We start from the raw sequence: 26,857 nt of genomic DNA on the forward strand, positions 1-26,857 counted from the left end.
GCCTGTGGGATAATATATTGACCAATGGGATATAGGAGCTGAGAAAGAAATTCTCTATTTCTCCTCCTGGATCAACTATCATGAAATAATCTCCTTTTTCCCCTGCCTCCCTACCTTTTTCCTTCACTCCTATGTTGCTAATACACAATAGCTTTTGCTTCAGGTTTTATTTTCTAGGAATCCATGGTAAGACAGGAAGAAGATCAGAAGTTCAGTTTGGGACATACTGGTCTTAACACCAAGTGAATATGCTGAAAATTCTACTGGATAAAAGATTCTGTATTTTATGCCATATTTCACTCATATGTGGAATATAGGAAACAAAACAGAAGAACAAATGGGATGGGAAAAAATGAGAGAGAGAGAAGCAAACCATAAGAAACCAATAGAGAACAAACTGAGGGTTTATGAAGGGAGGTGGGCAGGGGATGGGCTAAATGGGTGATGGGAATTAAGGAGGGTACTTATTGGAATGAGCACCGGGTGTTATATGTAAGTGATGAATTACTAAATTCTACTCCTGAAACCAATATTATACTATATGTTCACTAATTCGAATTTAAATAATAATTTGGAAGAAAAACAAAACAAACAAACAAAGATTCTGTAGTTTAGGAGAGAGATATGGGCTGGAAGGTATATGTGTTGGAGTTATCAGTGTACAGATGGTAGATAAAACCGTGAGAGATAAAACTGTGAGATTGTATAAACAAATCATGGGTGGAGTAAGTATGGATAGACATGGAAAAGAAAACTAGGACCAAGAACCAGGGTCCCCTAACATTAAGAGGTCAGGGGAACTATGAGGAACCAGCAAAGGAAATTAAGAAAGGGTAATTGACAGAGTACAGGGAAAAGTAGGATAGTGTGGTTCTCTGGAAGTCAGGTTAAAGAACATATGTCAAAAATAAGGGGGTGATCAATTGTGCCATATGTACTGATTAAGTAAAAGTAGGAGTGAAAATTGACCTGGCCACTGGATTTAGCATCACTGAGGTCACTGGAGACTGAAAAGAGCAATTTTGGTGCAGTAGCGAAAACAAAATTCTAACTGGAATGGGTTTAATAGAGAATCAGTGGAGAGGAGCTTAAGATCCTAAGTGCAGATGGCAGGGCTTTTTTTCTTTGCTTTTTGTTTTGTTTTGTTTTGTTTTTTGTTTTTTTGTTGTTAATAAGTATTTTGCTGCAAATGTAAGCAAGGAGATGGGCAGTGGCTGGCAGGAGAAGTGGAGTTGACACTTTTTTAGATGGCATAAATATTGTCCTATGTGTATGTTGATGGAAATGATCCAATAGAAATAGGAAATTCCATGATACAGGAGAGTGGGAGAAATGCTCAGGTGATTTCCTTGAGTAGGCAAATAAAGATTGAATCTAGTGCAGAAGTGATGTATTTGGCCTTACATAGCAGCAAGGCCAGTCCATCAATGATAATAGACTTGAAGGCAGAGTATGCAGATACAGATGCCAATCAGTGGGTGAATATAGTGGAAGTTCTCTCCTAATTGCTTCAGTTTTTTTTTTTTTTTTCAGTAAAATGGGAAGCGAGGGGACATGTTTAACGTTTGAGGAGAACAATGTAAAATACTCATCTAGGAGGATGAAAGACTGAATAGACTAGGAATACACAGTAATACTACTTGGCAGTATTAAGGGTCCTTTTGAAGTTTATAATAATGAATTTGAAGTGGGACCAGTCAATGTTATCATATATCTCCCTTCAGTCAAGTTCAGCTACAAGGATGCAGGTACAAGCATAGATAAAGAGTTGATTTAAACAGTGCTATGGTTTCACAAGTAAGATTAAGGGATAAAGAGTCAAAGAAATCAAGAGGGTACATATGGGAGTGATTATAATGACTGATTATGAAACTTAAACTATGGTAGGTGGAAAGAGAGCAAAGGACAGTGAAAAAATTGTAGGATCAGTGAGTGGCAGCTCTGGGGGAGGGTCAATAGGTTACTGGAATTGAGGTACAGAAATAGTGAGCTAGAGGTAGTGGCAAGTTTAGAAACATGAAAATGAGATTACTGAGGAGATTGATATAGTCTTCAACACCCTAAAATGTTTCAGATGGCCTGCCACAATTATTACATTATCTACCTTCTTGGCCCCTGAAGAGATTTTGAATTTGCAACTCCTGCAACAAATTAAAACCTTGATAGGAGCAAAATAATATCTGTATCTGTATCTATATCTATATCTATATCTATATCTATATCTATATCTATATCTATATCTATATCATCTATATCTATATCTATATCTATATAGGAATACCAGCATTCTAGCTCATTCATGACTATTTGAAATCAATTCTTATTTTATGATTATCAAATACAACCCATTAATTCTTACAAAGCACGTAATCTGTTAACCAACTATACTGTAAACATCTGCTCCCCTCAAATAAACAAACTGAATGGAATTCAAATTACATAGGTATTGTACAATAAAATGGCTAATATTTCTGAGTATTACATAGATAACATACAGCAGTATGGTTATATTTCTAAATATTAGAGCATATCTAACTTTTAATGAGATGAAAGTAAATTACAATTGCCACTACTGTGCTATTTATGTTATCTGTAATTTTACAAACAAGCAGATTATCAACTTTTAGAGGTTGAATTAATTAATCTTTTCATATTATATATGTGTTCCATTATGCATACTTGCTACAAAAAATAAGCTAAACCAGGGACTCCCACTTACATCTAAAAACAGATGGAAAAGATGACTACTTCTATCACATGTTAGCCTATGCAGACAAGAGAAGGCATCACCACTTTCTAAAGACCCTGCTATACAATCTTGATCTTTTCTGAGTTCAATTAATTATAATAAATCCAAATCCTCATTTTTCCTACAAGAGACTATCTGCTCTCCTGGAAATTGGTACTTGAGCAAGCTACTTGTTGACACTTAATTTTTCAAGGATTAACAGTTAAACTGGGATTAAATTATAAGAAAGCTCACTGTCCTTGATAATCTCTTGGTAACCATGATGGGGAGTAGGATAGGAGGGTGAAAGGTGTTGAAACATATTTCTTAGTGTCTTAGGTAGACTAGGACAATTACTTTCCTTTCAAAAGACACAGGTTTCCTTGCAATATGGTATAAAGTGAATCCCATTGTACATGCTCAATGAACATTTGTTGACTAAAATGTAAACCTTGTTTACTATATACTACATAGGCATTTATAGGTCAGGATCATTTAGGAGACATTAAAATCAGACAAAATTACTGTATATTTGTATTTATTTATTTTTTTAAATATGGAACATTTCAAACATACTCAAAAATAAAAATACCAATATAATGTACACTCATATACTCTTTGTACAGATTCAATAATTAGCAACATGCTACATTCCTTGTTTCAAATATCTCTACCCCCTCAACTTTTCTGATGATATTGCTTTGTTGGGAGTAATAATCACTAAAATGTGATGAATAGCAATGCAAATGTCATGTGTCAGGGTTGGATAAATGCACTAAGGAACCCTTTAGAAAGAGTTTGTGAGACAGTCAGATTTTGAGAACCTCATTTATTTTAATGATTACTAAAGAGCAAAAATGGTTGGATTATGTACCCCTTTAAGAAGGGGGTTCTTGTTCTGTTTACTTTGTTGGAGAGGTAAATGGTCATAATGGTTTTTGAACTTATAACTGGTTCACTGCACTTGGCCATCGTTATCCCCAAACACTCAGGTTTCTACAGATGTTTGATAATATTTAATCACTCTTTTCACTACCTGTGAATTAAATTCAGGATTATATAGATATATATGTCTTCATCCACAGATTAAGTCATCCTTTGTTCCAAGTTGTTGGGAAAGTGATATGTGGGATTACTCTCATCACTTTTATCTTAGTAAGTGCCTCCACTGAAAAGATTCAGGTGGGAAGCAGGGGAGACAGTAATTTTTGGACTGGCACTACCTCTCAAAATATGACTCACTTCTCTATCATTTCTCTATTACTATAACCGCTAACTAAAATGCTGAGAAATTCAACTAATCACTCTTGAGACTGGCTAAATTAAAAACACAAAACTGAGTAATTGGCTATAGAAAGATCACAAACAGTAAATTTTTCTTGCTATGATGCAAATGGATAGAGAATATTATTAAATATTTCATATATGCATTTTTAAACACTGAAATTAATACACTAATTTTTAATGAGGGCAATAATGCACAGAAAAATTATCATCCATGATTACATTAAAGTGGCCTTAAATTGGGAATTTTAGGTGAATACACACATTGTCAAATTCAGAGCCTTTTTCACTATAAATGATACTCTCTTGGCAATGGCATAAAATCACCTATATGGACTGAATTTCTCACTTGGCACATATTTGGAGTCAGTGGCCAGTACTAGATCTGAAAAGCATATTTATTAAACACAGCCAAATGCTATCCAAATCACTTGTATCATTCTAGAAGAGACTTCCCTAAGTTGACAAAGACTGTTCCTTCCTTTAGAACATTGGGCCCCAAACTCTTCTTTTTCCATACTAAGGTATATGGGAAGTATAACATTCAAAAGATTCACCCACTCCATCAGTCCCAATCACTCCCTAAGATCTACTGCATGAATAAAGGATGTCAGGAGTTATGCTTGAATGTAAGCCTCTGCTCGGTGGGATATCATCCTTTTCTCTTCTACTGATCTACATGTGACTTGAGAACCACTGACTTAGATGATATCAACAACAGATACAAACTTAATCAGATATGTGCTTGAAAGAGAGGGCCATCTACAAGACAGGATTTCAGGGACACTGGGAACTTCAATTGTGCATGAAATACTACATGTCTTTGTTTAAAAGCAAATAGGCTGTCAACTGAGAAGCAATCACACCCCAGTAGCAAAGAGCATACTTATGGAAATTTCTAATGCCATTCTCCATTAAAAGGAATCAAGGTCCCTCAGAAAAGTGGCTGATTGTAGGACTAGGGCAGGAAATATACAAGATAATCCTGGAGCATCTTATAGTGCTGAAATATAAAGAAATGCACACACACACACACACACACACACACAGATACATACTGTGGAATATTACTCAGCAATCAAAAAGAAAGAAATCTTGCCATCTGTAACAATGTGGATGGAGCTAGAGTGCATTATGCTAAGTGAATTAAGTCAGAGAAAGATAAATGCCATAAGATTTCACTCATATGGAATTGAGGAAACATAATAGATGAACATAGGAGAAGGAAAGAAAAAAAAAGAGATGGAGGGAAACCATAAAAGATTCTTAACTATAGAGAACAAACTGAGGGTTTGCTAAAGTGGAGGTGGGAGGGGGATAGGCTAAATGGGGAATGGGTATTAAGGAGAGCACTTGTGATGAACACTGGGTGCTATGTGTAAGTGATGTATCGTTAAGTTCTACTAAAACCAATATTATACTATATGTTAACTAACTAGAATTTAAATAAAAGCTTGAAATAAAAGAAAAAACAAAACAAAAGCAATAAGGTATATTGATACTTTTTACCCTTGATATGACGTAATGAGCATATTTTATGTCTGTGGGCTTCCTCAAAAAAACACATTATCCCAGTCTAACTATGAAATAAATATCAGATAAATCCCAACTGAGGGACATTCTACAAAATATCTAAACAGTATTCCTCAAACTGTGAAGGTCATAAGAATTAAGGAAAGTTGAAAAAGCACCACAACCAAAAGGAAGTTAAGGACAGCTAACAACTAAATGTAATGTGGTATCCCAGATGGGATCCTGGAATAGAAAAAAGACATTAAGGAAAATCTGAGAAAATCTGAATTATTATGGACTCTAGTTAATAACAATGTACCACTGTTGGTTCATTAATTGTAACAAATATACCAAAGTCATGTAAGATGTTAATAACAGGGAAAAATGGTGTAGGGCACACAGGAACTTACTGTACTGTCTTTGCAATAATTCTGTAAGTTTAAAATTGTTCTAAAATTTATACATTTATTTAAAAGCAAATGGAGGGGTCTTTTATTACAGTACATTTTATGGGGATAAAAAGCTGGAAACAAAATACATGCACATAAATACAAATTTGATTGACTAAATGGTAGTATCATAGACTATTAAGCAACACAGAATATTACATACTTAAAAGGATAAGTGAGCTCTCTATCAATTGACTTGGAAAGATTCCCACTCTGTATTTTTATTAAGAAAAGAAAATGCAGAGAAATATAAAACTCTTATTTTGTAAAACAATGAGGAGAAAATCCATATATATATATATATATATATATATATATATATATATATATGTATTTCCACTTCAAAGAATAGGGAGAATGTATGCAAGGATACACACTGGATTAGTAGCATTGCTTGGAGTAGGAGAATAGGGTGAGAGGAGAGAAAAGAGGAGAGGGGTAACAAGTCTGGGCATATAAGCAGGCCAGGGAAAGTAAGCAATAATTAAGTTGATAATTCATTATCAGTATACAACATCTATACAGTTAACTAATGCTTTGCAAATAAAAATATAAATCTGTGAAAAAAAACAAGCAAGTGGATCAGAAGGAGGAAAAGACATCTATTTTAGATTGGCAAGACTTAATGAAGGTGGGGGTGAAGAGGAGGTAAGCAGGAAAAGTGTAGCAGTACTCAAAGAATATAGTATCATTCACTGAGGCTGAATTACCATCCTTTTCTCATTTTTTCCGAGAGCTGCCCAAGTAGGTGAAAGCATTGATTATCACTAAGTATGACTGCTATTTCCTCCAGTATCCTGGAGTTTTTGTCCACCACAAACAGAAACTAAACTCACCACTTGCTTCCCCAACACTCCTCCCTCAAAACACATACGTATAAAAGTGATGCCTGGAGCATCAAGAAGATTATTTATACATCACCCTGTTCCCCTGGCCTTTTGAACAATGAGGCCTCACCAGGGGTTTTGAAGTGCTTTTGATGAAGAGGTGACATAGCTTTGGCATCAAAGTCCACAGGAGGCAAAAATAGGAAGGGTCTGCATTTCCAGGAAGTTGAAATCAAATAATAGATTGTAGGTGCCTGGTGTGCAAGATCAGAGACTCCCAAAATGGCAGAATTGAAAAGTGGTTTAAAGGTCATCTCAGCTATCTACTTCAATACCTAATGCAATCCCTATCTGAGATTCTACGTCCTAGATCCTTGCACTAGGGTGGAAGGGGAAGGAAGGACATATTGTAGAATCCCTTAGGATAAAACAGATTGCTTTTCACTATAAACTTCTTACAAGAATCAATAGTATCTGTTACACATTATTCCCTGTATAGCACCTAGGAACTCAGGATGACCATGTGTTTATAGGGCTCCATGTTGAACATTTAGATACAGTGGACACTGTGCAAATCATATGAAAATTTTTAACAGTAGCTTATTTGCTAAGAGATCTCCCAGTAAAATCTCCCAGGAAAATCTGAAGCTATTTTCCATCAACAAAAAACGTAGAGAACTTACCCTAAATGATACTTTAGGCCATTTTCATAGTCAGATATTAAGAACATTGAGCCCATTGGCTCTATGAAAAAACAATTGTTAGAAGACCCTACAGTAGGGGTGGAGTTAAGAAATGAAACACAAACTTTTATAAAATTCTATGGGCATGCACAGTAAATGTAAGTCCCATTTTATGAAAACTTGATAAGAATTTGTTGTGTAGTCCCAATAAATAATTAGAATTGAACTTACTGAAGCTCCCCATGCACTGCAAAGATATTCACTGTATAATGTGAGCAACACCTCCATACACTCCAGGCCCAATCAAAAGACGACTAACTATGGTATTGAGCAATATTTTCACACAGCACTCACCTTAAAACACAAGTGTAGAAACCACTGTCTTGTGCCTCAGCTGAGTGAAACCATATTGAATCTTCTTCTTTGCTCATCCTGACCTCTGAAAAGATGATGGGCTCTTCCAAATCACCCTTGTTTTTGTACCACATAAGCCTGAGTCCAGTGCTCTGGGCCATGCTATAGTTGGTGCGAATATAACTGTAGAAAAGGGCGCATTTCACCCGTACTGGTTCACCTGCCAAAGCCATGTATGTCTTGAGATCCACTGACCAGTCAATGCAGCCATCCACTGAAAGAAAACCAGATTGGGCATGAAATGCATTGAGCATTGTTAATACTAATTATAATACTAATCATTGCCAACATGTACTGAGGACTTACTGTGAGCCAGGCTTTACAGAATTTTCATGTCAAATGCTTTATTTTTTTTTAATTTTTTTTAACATTTATTTATTTTTGAGAGAGAGAGAGGAAGAGAGAGAGACAGACAGACAGACAGAGCATGAGTGGGGGAGGGGCAGAGAGAGAGGGAGACACAGAGTCCGAAGCAGGCTCCAGGCTCCGAGCTGTCAGCACAAAGCCGACACGGGGCTCGAACTCACGGACCACGAGATCATGACCTGAGTTGAAGTCGGACCTTAACCGACTAAGCCACCCAGGCGCCCTTCAAATGCTTTATATAGATTACCTCATTTAATCTTCCCAATGATCCTTTAAGATAGACCAATATCCTCCTTAGACCTTGGCAGAGAGGATCCCTGTTCTATCCCTTTGTCTTTGGGGGAATTCCCAGTCCTCACAGCAAACTTATGCTTGCAGTTAACTGGATCCTCCAAGTAGTTCCAGCACTGGTGTTTATGTGGCTGTCCTGGGGCCCTACCGCAAGGCCCCAGTTCTGGCAGAATGGCCTGGCAAATGGATTACTCCTGTTAGTCATGTGGTATTTGCTTCACAGGATTGTGTGAGACTGGACTTCTAGGATGACAGTGACATGTTGATTTTAGGTGACTTAAATTTTTTGGACAGGAGCCCCACAAAAGAAATACTTCCAGGGGACCCTTGTACAGCCTAAGAGCAGCCCTTAGATTCACATTTTTATGATTCTTATTTTACAGAAAAGAACTAGAGACTCAGACAAGTTCAATGACTTTTCCCAAAGTCACATGGTTAATAAGTGGTAGAAAACCAGTCTCTGATTCTACAGACTGTGTTCTTTACCCCTACCCTATAGTGCCTCTGCCTATAATTGTGATAGGAATGACTGTGTTATTTATTTGCCTTTGAGAAAAGTTGAAAGCAGTAGGCACCTAAAGTGATTATCTGTCATTATCTATATGCCAGTTTTCCATGGTATGACCTATTAATAGCAGATATTTAATCACAGTTCGATTTCTTTTTATACCCTAAGGCCTCTCTCACTGTTTAGATGGTATTTGCTCATGGGAATATATTATATTAATATCAGCTTTAATCAAATAATATTAGGTGGGTAAATCTACCATTAAAGAAAGACATATACAGTAAATTCCCTCTTCTCCAGAATGGCTAGAAATGAGACACTGGCTAATTTAATATGCCTGTCAACACAATTAGCATAGATATTCTACTTCCAATTACTTAATTTCAAAGAATTTCACCAAATTATGCTACCTCCCTTTATATTACTTTATTACCCTTTACAAAACTGTATAAACATTGCCATTTAAAAATTATATGTTTCACTTATAATCTTGTAAACTGACCTGCTTCCTTTTTTAGAAGTTGAGAACCCTGTAGCCATCTTTTAACCTCAGTTGGACAGAAAGCTCAGGGCTAAATGCAATACTCAAGTGCAATAACTATCTTACCTCCATATTTTGCTTTCTCTATACAAGGGTTCTTTTTTAAAAATTTTTAACATTTATTTATTTTTGATAGAGAGAGAGAGACAGAGCATGAACAGGGGAAGGACAGAGAGAGAGGGAGACACAGATCCAAAGCAGGCTCGACTCTAAGCTGTCAGCACGGAGCCCGACGTGGGGCTCGAACCCACAAATCATGAGATCATGACCTGAGCCGACGTTGGGTGTTTAACCGACTGAGCCACCCAGGCACCCCCCTCTCTATACACAGGCTCTTGACCTGGGGTTCAAGGACACCCAGGGTGGGTACGTGGATAGACTTCAAGGTTTTTGTGCCGATTTGCATAGTTATACTTTTCTGGGGAGATGTTCCACAGCTCCTTAACAGATCTTTGAAGCAGTCTACAGCCTCAGAAAGTTTTTGGACTCTGTCGATTCTGGAATCTCTTTCTGACTTCATTTTTCACTGCTTTGCTATGTATGGGCTTTTATTATAAGCTGCCTCAAATCCTTTTCTGTAGGAGAAATATTCATTAGAAATAAATCAATAATCAAATAAATATCTCATTCTAAATTTATACTGAAGGGCATTTGAACTTTTTTTGAGGATTCAGAAGGCACCAGATTCACCACTATGGATTTTGATGATCATGATGCATTGTTGAAGGCAAGAAGGTACAACTGGATTAGAATAAATATGTACTGATGACACTATTTCTTGGCGGGAGGGGCTTTTAATTCACTCCCTGGTATTGGTTGTTTACCTGTCATGTATCAGTCTAATTAACTGTCAATAATAGGGGAAATCTGCATTAATTAAACATTCTGGGTCATGGTAAATTACTGCCAATACATCTCCAGACTAAACATAATTTTAATATTTATTGTTTTGGTGGCTCAGTTGGTTAAGTGTCTGACTTCGGCTCAGGTCATGCTCTCATGGTTCGTGGGTTCAAGCCTTGTGTGGGGTTCTGTGCTGACAGTTCAGAGCCTGGAGCCTTCTTCGGATTCTGTGTCCCTCTCTCTCTGTTCCTCTCAAGCTCCCACGCTGTCTCTCTCTCTCAAAAACAAATAAAGATTAAAAAAGTTTTTAAAATATTGTTTTATCATCTTTAAGTGTATTTTATATTATTCTTTTTTATGGATTGTCTGTGACACTGTTCCCATGCATCAAGAACAATAAAAACCTGGAGGTGATTTAAAGGCTATATAACAGTCCAGTTCCCCCCCACCCCCAACCTTAAGATGCATAGCAAGTTAACAAATTTGGCTTAACAAAGTAGCCTCAACCTCTATAATTACCTACTTAATATGAAAAAAAAAAAAAGCTTTTGGAATGTTTTTTCCATTCGTTCCCTAAATCCCTTTAGTTACTTCCTTTAAACCATCTGCTGTATAATCTACACCTTTACAATGTTAACAGGCTGGTTTGGCCCATTAGTGACAGGACATGGTTGGTATTGAAGATAATCAAAATATCTGCTCCTGAGACACAATGATCATACTCAAAGGCAGTTGAAGACATTTAACAGCCTTTACAATTAGCTTTATCATACAAACCTTGAGAGTATACTGAGAATTCATTTCCTTTTAAGTACTATCTGAGCAAAATGTATTTGATTTAATAGATTCATAGTTCCTTTTCCTCTGTTCTCTTGGTTAGCTAGCAAAGGGAGTATTTAGTTATAAGGTAGTCAATAGACAGAAAACAGCCTTGCAGTAATGGGGAAAACAATTTCCAAATGTTATCCCTCTTATTCTTTTCCTTTAGCATCCACAATACAAGGTTACAATATAAAGTATATCGAGAGACCTGAGGGAATCTTCCCCAAAAGCAGACAAAGGGTTGATGCCAGGGATCCGTAAAGGACCATCTGCCACCAAATATTTTCCCACACTGATCTTTCATCAGTAGAAATCCATTCCCATGAGTTAAGGCATTATAGTCTTATACCTAGAGAGTATTAGACCATTAATAGATTCCAACATGATGGTATGATTTGTTTCTCTTGGATTTCTAGTCCTAGGAAACAAACCGAGAGTGGGGCAAAAGGAGATAGAATATGAGATAGTACATTTATTTTTTAGATTTTGGAGTAGTGAAGCAACTAAGAAGGATGTACTGTGGTAAGAGACCTAGAAAGGCATGTAACAAGGCAGCATAAAGGAAGTGAAACCGTGAGGTTAAGGGAGAAGCACTGAAAGGTACGAGAGGGTCACAAAAAGGCAGGAAGAAGAGAAAGGTCACATACATTTCAATTAGCCAAGGGTCGTTGCAGGAATCAAAGATGGTGCCACCAAAAGTGACCAGTGCAAGTCACATTTCTATCATGAGATGGAGTTTTCAATAACATGTCACACTTTCAGAGCCCCTCACGCGTCGACACTTTATACATATTTGGCAAATACAGAACTGTGATGCAGCTGACAAAGCTGCAGACTATGGCCAGGTTGGGGACACAGTGGAATTGAGTAGCCCACAGAGGAAGCCAACCTGCAAGCTTGATCTCATCAGCACAGGCCTATAATCCAGAGTGATCCAGCCCCTTTCTGTTCACAACTCCAGTCACACCTATTTAAGTTGGCCCCCAAAGAGCTCCTGAGAAAAGTGGTTTCTGGACATACCTACTTTCTCCCACAGGTGATTTGAGAACTGAGGTTCACTGACCAGCCACAAGTGTAAATAGAGGCACTACAAGAAGGGATACACTTTTCCCGCCAAAACAGGGAAATTCTACAGTTGGATTGAAGCTTGCTACAGCACAAACACACCAAAAGTATAAGTGAGGGCATGCCTGTTCTCTGCTTCACAATAACTCAATATGGTTATAAATATTCCCATCATTCCATTAGAAAAGACGTCCTATTTATAAATTATCCATTGTCTGTTCACTCTTAAATCTTACGAAGAGCAATTCAAGTATTTAAAAAAAACTGTATTTCTTTGAATTTTCATCTCTACTCCCTAGATTTATGTTTCTGTAAAACCCAGGTCTCTATTTTAATCATTTTCATTCCAATCTTCCAAACAAGTATATTCTTAGGAAGTGTGACATGAAGATTCGAAGAGGAGGGGGAGGAGGAAGGGTAGAAACACAAAAAGGGACATGCCAGTTTCCATGCATTTTATTTTTCCAAGAGGAGATTCCTAGGGGTGAAATCTAATACAAACCTATGGAAAGTGATCTGGGTGGCAAAAGAAAATCTATAAGCCTTGGCTTCCTCCTCAATACAACCAGCAGAGAAAAACTTGCCATACCTTCCTGCTGTGAAAACAAAACCCTGAGAAAAGTTTATTAATCCCTAAAAGAGGATAAGATGTTATTATCAACAATGATTATAATATTATCTTGGGAAAAAAGTATTGTATATAGTAAAATCACAGACTGTAATGGCTATGTGAATTACAATTTTTATTGGGGGATAGAACATATAGCTATGTATAGAATTGCTAATTCTGCACTTTTACCCCAAGTTGGAAATCTGTTCAGGTTAAATGGCTAATTAGCACAGGAGAAAATATGCAAGCTCCAGATATCTTGATGACATTAATTACAACTTAGGTACATCTGGTACTAGTTTATTATGTGTTTGTGATTAATAAATTCATTTGTTAAACCACGTGTTTTCTTGTAACTATGTCAACTATATCCCTTTTTTTATAGCAGCTCTCCTGTTTGTGATCAACAGGGCAATTGTTGGGGGCAATTCATCAAATCACCACTAGAGGGGGTGCTGTCCAAGTTTTTTGTTCAGCACTTGCATTTTCTGCTCCTGACCTTTAAAATTAAGAAATTGCTATCTGCCAACCACTGGTTGCTGGGGAGGGAATCACAGCACACTTCTGCGGATGCACCACTGCAGATGATAGAGGGAGCCAAAAGTTGAGTATGCAACTAAGTTCTTGCTCAAACTGGTAACCAGTTACACACACAGCAGGTGGATGACCCAGCACAGAAAGCTGCAATAGCAACCACTAGTATTATCTGAGCTCTTAGTACAGAACAGTTAGGTGCTGTGATAGGTGCTTTGCCATTGTTTTTCTCATTTCATTATCATATTAACTGAGGGAGATAGGGACTCTTATCATTCCCATTTTACTGAGGAGAAAAAAAAGAATTAGTGTTTAAATGACTTTCTCAAGGACACTCAGGTTGTGATGGTAGAGTGTGGATCCCAACGCAGATGAGTTGGACTCGAGAACTTATGTTCTTAATCACTGCGTGTTCTATATACTGCCTCCTATACTCTACATCCTAGCTCATGATCCATTAAAATATTAAAAATTTGCTTGATGCTATCCAAATTGTCATATGTATTCCAAAGAACACATTCCTGTCCTGGAGAGTAGACCTTTCCAGCTGACTGATAATCTATCCTCCAATAATCATTGTGGGAATAATAGCCATAAAATAATATATGCCAATTATTTATGAATTACACACAGTACTTACAGAATAATGCATTCTTAATAATTTGTGTACTTGATTTAACCTCTGAAGATCAGATCTAAAACTTGGATCAATTTTATCTGACCCATATTGATTTATTTAAAACTAAATATTTAGGAATGATCACCCAATTCCTAAAATTATAATCTAGGAATAAAGTTGTGTGTTTAACATTTGTATTTATGTATCATAATTATTAAACACAATGTTATTCTCTTTATTCTTAATATTTTAATGTGGGAGTTAAATGCTTTCTATTTCTCTCAGCTCTCCCCCAAACACACACCTAAAGACAAGTTTCTTTGTATTTATACGCATCACAGTGAACATTATATGCCTCAAGTGGGCAGCCCCAAGCACAAGATGTCAAACTCTTCAAGAAGTAAATGGCCTGCATCCTTACTACTGGACCCATGCCTCCTTGCCCCTAGCCTGGAAATATGGACAGAGCTATTTCATTATTTCTTAAATAAAGTTCTGTCAGTAGAAAAAATTATTTTAAAACTTTCATCTGTGCATCAGTATCCATCAATAGAGAAACTATTCCCCACTCCAGCTCTATAAATAGAATGAGTGATTATTGCTTCAGGTTTTAAAAAGCATTTCCACACTTTTTATGAATTGGATTATATGCTTTCCTTTCACACTTTTACCCACTACCATTCGTCAATGAAAAGGTTCTGCCTAAATGAAGTCTTTCATCTCATTTCAACCTAGTTATTACGCTTAATAATGGGCTGGCAACCATCTTCATTTCCTTTTCATTACAGGATCTGTGCTATGCTTTGTCAAGATCATTCCTTAGATCTTTACGTGACAAATGAGCCTCAATTATGTTCTGGAGGTGAAGCCACGTGAAACATTACAACCAACTCCTCAACTCCTGATTACCTGAGACCTGATGAGAGCTTCCTTGGGAATTAGTCATTAGCCAGGAGCCCTTCTCAGATGCACTAATGTTAATATGGAGGCTGCGGCAGCAAATGAGCCTGTGGAAGACAGGATATCAGCACTGCCCACCAATCCCTCTAGCAGGCTTTCTGCTGCCCCCTCAAATCCAGAATGCTTGGCAGTGAATTTATCTTCCATGCCAAATCTGCTCTGCCTCCTATGTTTGCAGTTATCCAAATAAAAATCTTTCAAAGTCATCCCTGAATCTTGCCTTTCCCTTCCCACTGACCTCCCCCTGATCCTCCAATAAGACATTATAGGAGCTAGTCATTTCTGAACAGTTAAATTCTTCCCCTCCTCTCCATCTTCATAGTTGTGAAAGTCTAGGTCCGAGTCTCATATCTTGTTTGGACTATTGCAATTCTCTTCTAAATGATTCTCTAACCCTCTCATTCCAATCTGTTCTTTAAACTGCTACCAAAGTGATCTTTCTGAAGTATATGACCATGTCCCTTCACTGCTCAAAATCTGCAGTGACTCCCAGTATGCAAATCCCTAAGCCTGGCTCCCCTGGCTCACCCTAGACTGCTTGTCTTTTCTGCCCCTCCCTATTATTCCTCACATCCTACACTTCAGTCAATACTCACCTTCCCTGAATATGCCAATCACCTCTCTCTGTCTTTGCTCTTCTGGTTCCTTCCTCTAGAATATCCTTGCCTCTGTGTCTATTGAGATCTACGAATCCTCCAAGATCCAGCTTCAAATGCCACTTCTTCTACGAAACCGTACTTCATTGCTCCATATGAATCCTTTCCCCTCACCATATGTTTTGTCTACACATCTTCCCAGTTAGATGGGCATCTCATTTACTCTGTATTCCTAGGACAAGGTCTGGTGCATTGTACATAGTAGGCATTCATTAAATGTTTATGGGATGAAATCATGTAGGTTTTTTTTCCTCCCAAATTTCCTAATAATCGAATGTTTTTTGTATTTATCAAAGACCTTAAGATTCTTCCTACTGCTACCCACCACCGGAAGCAGTGATGTGTCCAAACTCTGATAGAAATATCAGGAGATAGGGGCGCCTGGGTGGCTCAGTCGGTTGGGCGGCAGACTTCGGCTCAGGTCATGATCTCGCTGTCCGTGAGTTCGAGCCCCGCGTCGGGCTCTGTGCTGACCGCGCAGAGCCTGGAGCCTGTTTCGGATTCTGTGTCTCCCTCTCTCTCTGACCCTCCCCCATTCATGCTCTGTCTCTCTCTGTCTCAAAAATAAATAAACGTTAAAAAAAATTAAAAAAAAAGAAATATCAGGAGATAGACCCAAATGTAAAAAATGTGTTCACAATTACAAGTGACGGCCACCTTTCCATTAGCCAGCATCACTAGAAACAGGAATAAAAAATAAAATCTATGCTACATCCCTGTCCCAGAACTCACGATTCTCTGGTAAGTCAGCCAAAATCAACAATTCTACTACCCAAGCTCTTCCAAATCAGACACCTTGCTCTTGACAGACTGACCTCCTCACTCCTAGTCCTACCCTAGTCATGCTTGTCAGGGAACAGTTATGCTGTAGGCCCTTGCCCACTCAGCTCTTTCCTGTCTGCAATCTCATACCACTTCTCCCACCTTCCAATCCTCCCCAAACAAATCTGAGTCATGCCCAGACTTTAGTTTACCTAGGTGTAAGTTAGGAATGGCATCCTCGTTTTCCTAACATATTAATTGGCTCATTGGTTCAAGGTCATAGACTCCTGTTTGTTTGTTTTTTTTCATTTATGCTCAAGTACCTCATGGACAAGACACTTAGTAGGTCTTACTGAATGTAGTTTTATATATTTTCATTACATTAGACCTTGCACAACTAAGTGCTAATGGAGTGAACTGCTTTGGTTAATTGATTTTCACATTCGCTATAGATTAACTTTTGGATTGTTGAAAATCTTTTTTAAAACATCCGAATCTGCATGTAAAAATTCTCAACAAGATACAAACAAATTGAATTCAACAGCATATAAAAAGAATTATTCACCATGATCAAGAGGGATTTATTCCTGGGATGCAGGGCTGGTTCAGTATTCACAAATCAATCAACGTGATACATCACATTAATAAAAGAAAGGATAAGAACCATATGATCCTGTCAATAGCTGCAAAAAAGCATTTGACAAAATGCAACATCCTTCTTAAAAAAACACTCAAGAAAGTCAGGATAGAAGGAACATACTTACACATCATAGAAGCCATTTATGAAAAGCCCACAGCTAATATCATCCTCAATGGGGAAAAACTGAGAGCATTCCCCCTGAGATCAGGAACAAGACAGGGATGTTCACTTTCACCACTGCTGTTTAACATAGTGTTGGTAGCCCTACCATCAGCTATCGGACAACAAAATGAAATAAAAGGCATCCAAATTGGCAAAGAAGAAGTCAAATCTTCACTTTTTGCAGGCAACATGATACTCTACATGGAAAACCCGAAAGACTCCACCAAAAAGCTGCTAGAACTGGTACATGATTCAGCAAAGTTGCAGGGTACAAAATCAACGTACAGAAATTGGTTGCATTTTTATACACCAATAAGGAAGCAACAGAAAGAGAAATAAAGAAACTGATCCCATTTACAATTGCACCAAGAACCATAAAATACCTAGGAATAAACCAAAGATGTAAAAGACCTGTATGCTGAAAACTATAGAAAGCTTATGAAGGAAATTGAAGACACACAAAGAAATGGAAAAACTTTCCATGCTCATGGATTGGAAGAATAAATATTGTTAAAGTGTCAACACTACCCAAAGCAATCTAAACATTCAATGCAATCCCAATCAAAATTGCACCAACATTCTTCTCGAAGCTAGAACAAGCAATCCTAACATTTGTATGGAACCACAAAAGGCCCCGAATAGCCAAAGTAATGTTGGAAAAGAAAACCAAAGCGGGCATCATCACAATCCCAGACTTTAGCCTCTACTACAAAGCTGTAATCATCAATACAGTATGGTATTGGCACAAAGACAGACACATAGACCAATGGAATAGAATAGAGAACCCAGAATTGGACCCACAAATGTATGGCCAACTCATCTTTGACAAAGCAGGAAAGAGTATCCAATGGAAAAGACAGTCTCTTTAGCAAATGGTGCTGGGAGAGCTGGACAGCAACATGCAGAAGAATGAAACTAGACCACTTTCTTACACCATTCACAAAAATAAACTCAAAATGGATGAAAGATCTAAATGTGAGACAGGAAACCATCAAAATCCTAGAGGAGAAAGCAGGCAACAACCTCTTTGACCTCAGCTGCAGCAATTTCTTACTCGACACATCTCCAAAGGCAAGGGAAACAAAAGCAAAAATGAAGTATTGGGACCTCATCAAGATAAAAAGCTTCTGCACTGCAAAAGAAACAATCAACAAAACTAAAAGGCAACTGAAGAAATGGGAAAACGTATTTGCAAATGACATATCGGATAAAGGGTTAGTATCCAAAATCTATAAAGAAGTTACCAAACTCAACATTTGAAAAACAAATAATCCAGTGAAGAAATGGGCAGAAGACATGAATAAGACACTTTTCCAAAAAAGACATCCCAATGGCCAACAGACACATGAAAAGATGTTCAAAGTCACTCATCATCAGGGAAATACAAATCAAAGCCACACTGAGATACCACCTCACACCGGTCAGAGTGGCTAAAAATGAACAAATTAGGAAACTACAGATGCTGGCGAGGATATAGAGAAATGGGAACCCTCTTACACTGTTGGTGGGAATGCAAACTGGTGTAGCCTCTATGGAAAACAGTGTGAAGTTTCCTCAAAAAATTAAAAATAGAACTACCCTATGACCCAGCAATAGCACTACTAGGAATTTACCCAAGGGATACAGGAGTGCTTATGCATAGTGGCACATGTACTCCAATGTTTATAGCAGCACTTTCAACACTAGCCAAATTATGGAAAGAGCCTAAATGTCCATCAAGTGACAAATGGATAAAGATGTGGTTTATATATACAATGGAATGCTACTTGGCAATGAGAAAGAATGAAATCATGCCATTTGCAGCAACGTGCATGAAATGGAAGGCATTATGCTGAGGGAAATAAGTCAGTCAGAGAAGGACAGATATTACATGTTTTCACTCATATGTAGATCTTGAGAAATTTAACAGAAGACCATGGGGGAAGGGATGGGGGAAAAATAGTTACAAACAGAGAGGGAGGGATGCAAACCACAAGAGATTCTTAAATATAGAGAACAAAATGAAGGTGGATGGAGGGTTGGGGAAGAGGGGAAAATGGGTGATGGGCATTGAGGAGGGAACTTGTTGGGATGAGCACTGGGTGTTGTATGTAAGCCAATTTGACAATAAGTTATATTCCTAAAAAATAATAAAAAATAAAATGGAAACAATAATAAAATAATAATAAAACATCCAAATCTTCAATCCCTATAAAAATAATACCAGAATTCTGCACAGAGCTAGAATAATCCTAAAATGTTTATGGAACCAGAAAAGAGCCCAAATAGCCAAAGCAATCCTGAAAAAGAAAACCAAAGCTGGAGGCATCACAATCCCAGACTTCAAGATGTATTACAAAGCTGTAATCATTAAGACAATATGGTACTGGCACAAAAACAGACACTCAGATCAATGGAACACAATAGAGAACCCAGAAATGGACCCACAAACGTAATCTTTGACAAAGCAGGAAAGAATATCCAATGGAATAAAGATAGTCTCCTCAGCAAATGGTACAGGGAAAACTGGACAGCAATATGCAGAAAAATTAACCTGGACCACTTCCTTATACCATACACAAAAATAAACTCAAAATGGATGAAAGACCTAAATGTGAGACAGGAAGCCATCAAAATTCTGGAGGAGAAAGCAGGCAAAAACCTCTTTGACCTCTGCTGCAACTTCTTACTCAACATGTCCCCAGAGGAAAGGGAAACAAAAGCAAAAATGAACTACTGGGACCTCATCAAGATAAAAAGCTTCTGCACAGAGAAGAAAACTATCAACAAAACTAAAAGACAACCGACAGAATGGGAGAAGATATTTGCAAATGACATATCAGATAAAGGGTTAGTATCCAAACTCTATAAAGAATTTATCAAACTCAACACCCAAAAAACAAATAATCCAGTAAAGAAATAGGCAAAAGACATGAATAGACACTTTTCCAAAGAAGACATCCAGATGGCTAAGAAACACATGAAAAAATGTTCAACATCACTCATTGTCAGGGAAATAAAATTAAAACCACAATAAGATACCACCTCACTCCAGTCAGGATGGCTAAAATTAACAACTCAGGCAACAACAGATGTTGGCGAGGATGCAAAGAGGATCTCTTTTGCACTGCTGGTGGGAATGCAAACTCGTGCAGCCACTCTGGAAAACAGTATGGAGGTTCCTCAAAAAAAAAAAAAAAAAAAAAAAAAAAGTAGAATTACCTTAAGACCCAGCAATTGCACCACTAGGTATTTACCCAAGGGATACAGGTGTGCTGTTTCAAAGGGGCACATGCACCCCAATGTTTATAGCAGTGCTATCGACAATAGCCAAAGTATGGAAAGAGCCCAAATGTCCACCAACGGATAAATGGATAAAGAAGATGTGGTATATATATATATACCATGGAGTATTCCTTGGCAATTAAAGAGAATGAAATCTTGCCATTTGCAACTACATGGATGGAACTAGAGAGTATTATGCTAAGTGAAATTAGTCTGTCAGAGAAAGATAAAAGTCATATGACTTCACTCATCTGAGGAATTTAAGACATAAAACAGATTAAGGGAAGGGAAGCAAAACTAATATAAAAACAGGGAGGCAGCCAAAACATAAGAGACTCTTAAATATAGAGAACAGAGGGTTGCTGGAGCGCGTTGTGAGAGGGGGCATGGGCTAAATGGGTAAGGGGCATTAAGGAATCTACTCGTGAAATCATTGTTGCACTATATGCTAACTAACTTGGACGCAAATTTAAAAGTCAGAAATAATAGGGGCTCCTAGGTGGTTCAGTTGGTTAAGAGTCCAACTTCTGCTCAGGTCATGACCTTGCGGTTTGTGAGTTCGAGCTCTGTGCTGACAGCTCAGAGCCTGGAACCTGCTTCCAATTCTGTGTCTCCCTCTCTCTCTGCCCCTCCCTGATCATTCTTTGTCTCTCTCTGTCTCAAAAATAAACATTAAAAATAAAAAAATAATAAAAAAATAAAAAATAAAACATCCAAATCCACTTTTATGCTTTAGTAAGTAAAGAATCATGATGAGACCGAAATCCTTCTGGATTCAATGAGGATTTGTCAGGCCCTCGGGGTCATCACCCTAGACTCCAATGCCAAGGCAGTATAAGAAAAAGGCATAACAGAGTGAAAAGAACATTAAGCTAGCTAGAGATCAGAGACCCTGGGTTCTCATTTCACCTCTGCCCATTTAAAAAGATACATGACATTTGAGAAAGTCAGTTTCTACTCTGAAAAGAAATGGAGGCATTAAACTAGACAAGCTCTAATGAAGCACCAATAAATCAGATTATCTGATGGTTGGTAAGGTGTTTCATCAAGAAGACAAGATGTATATGTGCTAAATTGAAAAATCTCCCCCTGGCAATATTCTTTTTGATTTTTTCCTTAATTTCAAAATTACAGAGAACTAAAAAAATATTACAAATTCCCATGATTTTACCATCCAAATTTAATAATATGAACTTTTTTCCAATTTGCTTTCAGTAGCTTTGTTTTATTAAAGAAATAAAGCATTGCAGATATAGCTAATGTCCCCTTTAACCACCATACACAGTCCCATCCTTACCTCAAACTCCTGTCTAGATATAACCACTATTCCTTCCAACTTTTAGATTCTTGCATACATAAATAGGTATCCTGAAAAAAATTACTATAGTGACTAAAAGTTTCTTACAATGGGGAATATAGGAGGTGGGAATGAAAGCCATTTAACTGAGGGCTCTTGTGATGTGGGTTCCAGTCAACTGAGGTCTAAGAGCGTGTGCTTAGAGGTGTGCACATTCCGCATAACGTGCACACTGTACATCTCACACACAGAACCCTAGTGGGGACAAACCTCAGAGTCTGTAGGTGTTTTCTGCCCAAAGTTAGTTGTTTCTATGCCATGTGCTGCCACACAGATTTCAGGATAAGACCTCTGATTGAACCTCAGTCGAAGTTCTGCTCTGTTATGGAGAAAGTTCTGATTCATGGCAGAGACACAATTGTTGCTCATCAAATAGCAAGGTTCTAAAAGTTACAAGCAGGGCCCACATCTTCAACTCTGCACCTGGCTGCCTCTATTGCAAATCAAATTCTGTGTCAACTAGGAAAAGTGACTCCAAAGTAAGTACCTATTAGGGCTTAGTCATCTTCTTTAGATAACTTATTTCCCTGTACATTTGCAAGTTTAGCACATCATTTGGCCACTATAAACCCCTCATCCTGCTGAGCTAACCAAATAATGGAAACCCTCTGCTGGTTCTGACTGTCAGGGGACTGTGAGGATTAAATACATCAGTGCACTTCAAATGCTTAGAACAGTGCCTGGCACACAGATAGTAAGTACTCAGCAAGTCTTTTCTATTACTACTTTGACTACTACTACTTCTATTAACTACATATCTATTTTATTAATTCTTCTATTGTACTTTCCAAGCATTTATATGTAACAATACACATTATTTCAATAAAAAGTGTCTTTTATATCCTCTTTATATTAAAGTTAGGTCATTATTTTCTTTCCAAATTTAAGGCAGGGGTAAGTCACAATACCTATAAATTTCATTTCAAATGGCCATTATGAAATATTTTAACATGTGTTTTCATATTAATTACATAAAACAGTGTAGAGTAATATGTATATACCTATAATTGGTATATGCTATATTATAAAAATGCTACATTATTAAAGATTGCATATAATATTTACATTTTATAAATTACATATAGATTTACTCTTACAGATTGCATATCATACTTGTAGTTTATAAATTTGCATATATTTGTATAATATATTCACCTTATGTTTATGTAATCATAGTGTATATTTATAGTATAAAGTAAATTGTTATAAATAAATATATTTATAAGTTAACTATAATAGTTTGAATCACTGAAATGGCTGCTTTTATAAGCCAAAAAGTTTAAATATTGACAATTTTGTGATTCATCCTAATATATGCCTTATATAAAATACTATACATTTAAATAAACATTTATCATATACAGTTGTGACTATCCTAAAAAAGAAGTGTAGGACTAAATAAAGTTGAGACTTACATGTTAGTTCGTAAATATATTTTTTTGTTATTTGTGCTAGGGCCCTTCTGATAATTCATAAAACCAGCAGAGCTTCTTCTAGCTTCCAGGCCTTTCCAATGGCTGTGCCCTATGCCTAGTACGCTGTTCCCTCATATATCCACTTAGCTCACTGGCTGCCAACTTCCTTCATTACTCTGTTCAAATAAGTTGGGGATGGGGGCAATTACTGATTCCAGGACAAACCGGACAAAGGGATGGGTGGCTTGACAACCTCCACCCATTCACATTATCTCCAGAAGCATCTCCCAGACCCTGAACACTTCCTTTCCTTACTCCATACCCCAAGCGCATCTGTTCCCCATCCACTCACAACGTGTGCATGGTCGGCACCCTGAACTCCAGCCTCATCTACATTGGTGTCCAGGAAGGATGATAATGGAAGGGGGAAACAGTTTCTCCCCTCCGTCGCTCCCAGCGGCAGCCCCGCCCGGTCTCCCCCTCCCCATCCCCCCTCGTCTACGCCCGGACTGGGAGGGCGGCGGCAGCCAAGGGGCACCTGGGGGATGGGTTGGCCCGCATGGCCTCCAGGAGTAAACGTCTGAAACACTGGAGCGGTGGAGCGCCTCGCCCCAGCGACCGACGCTATAAGGTAGAGCTCTTGAAAGAGCTTGCCAAGGCATGCCAAGGGCTGAGGGAACGCAGGCCGGCCGGAAGCCTATGCTTCAGCTGGGGGTGGGGCGATTGGGGGATGCGGCGCAGGGTAATTACCTGTAGCACCCACGTGTTCGAGAGGGTGCTCAAAGGGGCGCCATCCACTGCGCAGCTGGCCCTGCCCATCCCCGCCAGGGAGAGGGCCAGGTTCGGAGCATTCCTGGGTGTAGCGTGCATCTGCGTAGCGCCGGCGCCATAGTTACACTTTTCGCTACCCCGGATGCTGGCCTCGCCACCTTCCCTATCAAAAGTGGGTATGGTAATAGGACATTCTGTGATGTTACTATGTGCATTTAGGTTAACATTAAAGAATTAATATATGTCACTGTGCCTGGGTATTGACTGTCCCCGTGGTAAAAGAGGCATAATTATAGCACATCCATAATAATATTGTCTGTAGTTAAATTAATATTATAATATTATAATATTAGTTAACTAGCAAGCACCACCAGGAGGACTTGTGCTATGCTTTACTTTTTGTTAATTGGGGATAATTGCCCTGCATCCATTATTATTTGTGCTTACATTATTATATTATTTAATTATTTTACCTTTATGGTATCTATTATTATAATTCAGGTCATAACTAAGTGATTATGTCATTAATCATTATTATAATGAATACCACAAATGTATTAACTTTTATTATGTATACCATAATTGCATTATTTATTACAAGTATTACAGTAAGTGTAACAGTTTAATCATTAATAAACATAATTAATACTAAATTGATTCTGCACTGCTAAGAAGCCCTGCTGTTAACCTTTTCATCTCATCAGAATCAGGATAACTGAGGTGAAACATTAATACAGTTACTTGCATTATTGTGATTAAAAAAAAAAACAAAACTATAGTACCTAACATTCCTGGTAATGCTGGTGTGGTATTCTTCCCCTCTTGGAAATGGCATAAATCATATATCACATAATTAATGTTGTTATTATTATTATTACTTATGTTATTTTAGCATCTATCCTAATAATGGATAACACCATATATAAGAATAATGGTGTTATCTGTTGCTGCCTCTGAAATTGAGATGATTTGGGAATATTGATAATTTACATTACATTGGTATTATAATCATAATACCACTCCTAAGAATCTTGGCATGCATCTGTAAAATGGACATAATTATGAGGCCTCACTAATATTGTTATCATTTGCATTTATGTTAGTACCATAGTTGTAATTAATACTATTAGGAATTAATGCTTCTTTTAAAATAGGGAGAAATTCACACCTCACAGGGTTTTTATCAGATTTAAATGAGTTATAACTTGCACACAGTAGTAATGATGATGATATTAATAATAGGAGAGTTTCTTAACTCCTTACTGTGTATCAGATGCTGCTTAAGTGTTTTACATGCATCGACTCACTTAATCACAACAACCATGTAAGCAGGGTAGGTATTATAGATATCCCTAGTTTACATTTGAGCAAATTGAGATTCAGAGAGGTTAAATGTCTTGCCTGAAATTCCACAGCCAGTTTGATTCCAGATTCCATTCTCTTAACCACTGCTTGTATTAATGGGAATGATTGTCACATGTAACTAGTATTTTTACCCAAGTTACTATCTTATTATTATTATGTATCAGAAAAGAATGACGATTTCCTTCTCTTTCATCATAAAATGGTCATAGGCACAGGCAGTGGCTGGTGTTAGAGGTGCTGATGTTTGGGATCTAGGCAGGGGTGGGGTGCCTAGAGTAGGGGTGGGGTTTGACTCTCTCTCTCCTGATGTTGTCAGGAGACACATTTGAAATAGCTCAGGTCAAAAGCATCTGGTAGAGTGTTGATGCACAATAAATGCTTCTTAAAGGTTTGTTAATCCTTCATTATGGTGCTTAACTTCCTAGTAGCCCAGGTAAAAAGAATAAGCAAATTTTAAAAAGGGAAAATGCAAAGAAAGATACTGTTGTCAATGTTCAGTTAATGAGTGCCCTTTTTCTCTCTCCATCTGTGACACCACCCTCTCTACCTTTATCCACCTACTCTGAATTCCCTGGTCAAAGGAAGATAACTCATGTCAACAGCCTGTTGTTCACAGCTGTTTATATAGCTAGCATTTGACATCGCACAGTGGCGCAAGGCTTTGCCTCCATGTGCCCAATATATACTTGGATAAGATTTATATCAATCTATAAGGCCTGGAAAACTAGAGGGAATGGAGTGAGGAGGATAAAGGGATAAAAGATGATGATGTCTGGGTGAATGAGGCCTTGAGAGAAGGAACAAAGGAGATTTGTTAATTGGATAGAGGGTTGTCAGCCCTCATAGTAAGGAATAGGAGGCAAGGGTTCCCTGTAGGAGTGGTGGGAGGTTGAAGGTGAGACTTAGAGATAGGATTGGGTGGAAGTCTGTTTAATAAGCAGTTAGAACTCCAGGCCCACCACCCCAATACCAGTCTGCACACTAGTAGAAGGCTGTATGAAAGATTTCTAGATGGTAAAACAGAGAGGGGATAGTTTACCTGGGCATACCTACACATGCCAAGCCACAGTTCCTTGTTAATTATTATTTATCTACCAATGAGCTTGGGAATTTTGCAGAACCTTTGAGAATAACACAGCTCAGACTGCCATAGTAGGGCGATTGGAATAAGGGGCCCCAGACTCCACCAAACCATGGAGCCCACCAAACCATGGAGTCCTGACTATTCCCTTCCCCTCCTGAAAGGCCCATGGAAAGCAAAGTTAGATGCCAGACACCCCATTTTCCTGCTGGCCTTTGCTTTGCTTCTGCCTCTGTCCCAAACCACTCCTGAGCAAGCCTGTAGTTGTTACCCACCATACCACTAAGTAACTCACTGTGACTGGGACATGGGTGAGCCTGGACAACAG

The 26,857-nt window shown here is 37.9% G+C and overlaps 1 protein-coding gene across 1 annotated transcript in view; it reads right to left on the reverse strand.

Annotated features, from left to right (window-relative positions):
- Positions 1-26,857, reverse strand: part of IL1RAPL2 (interleukin 1 receptor accessory protein like 2) — a 1,152,078-nt gene that overhangs the window by 534,153 nt on the left and 591,068 nt on the right. The window contains exon 3 of the mRNA XM_019431771.2: positions 7,838-8,111. Within this exon, the coding sequence (XP_019287316.1) occupies positions 7,838-8,111 (274 nt within the window). The remainder of the gene's footprint in view (positions 1-7,837; positions 8,112-26,857) is intronic.

This window comes from Panthera pardus, unplaced genomic scaffold, assembly GCF_024362965.1.
Source record: "Panthera pardus isolate Hobbes unplaced genomic scaffold, ASM2436296v1 HiC_scaffold_27, whole genome shotgun sequence".
Classification (NCBI taxonomy): Eukaryota; Metazoa; Chordata; class Mammalia; order Carnivora; family Felidae; genus Panthera; species Panthera pardus.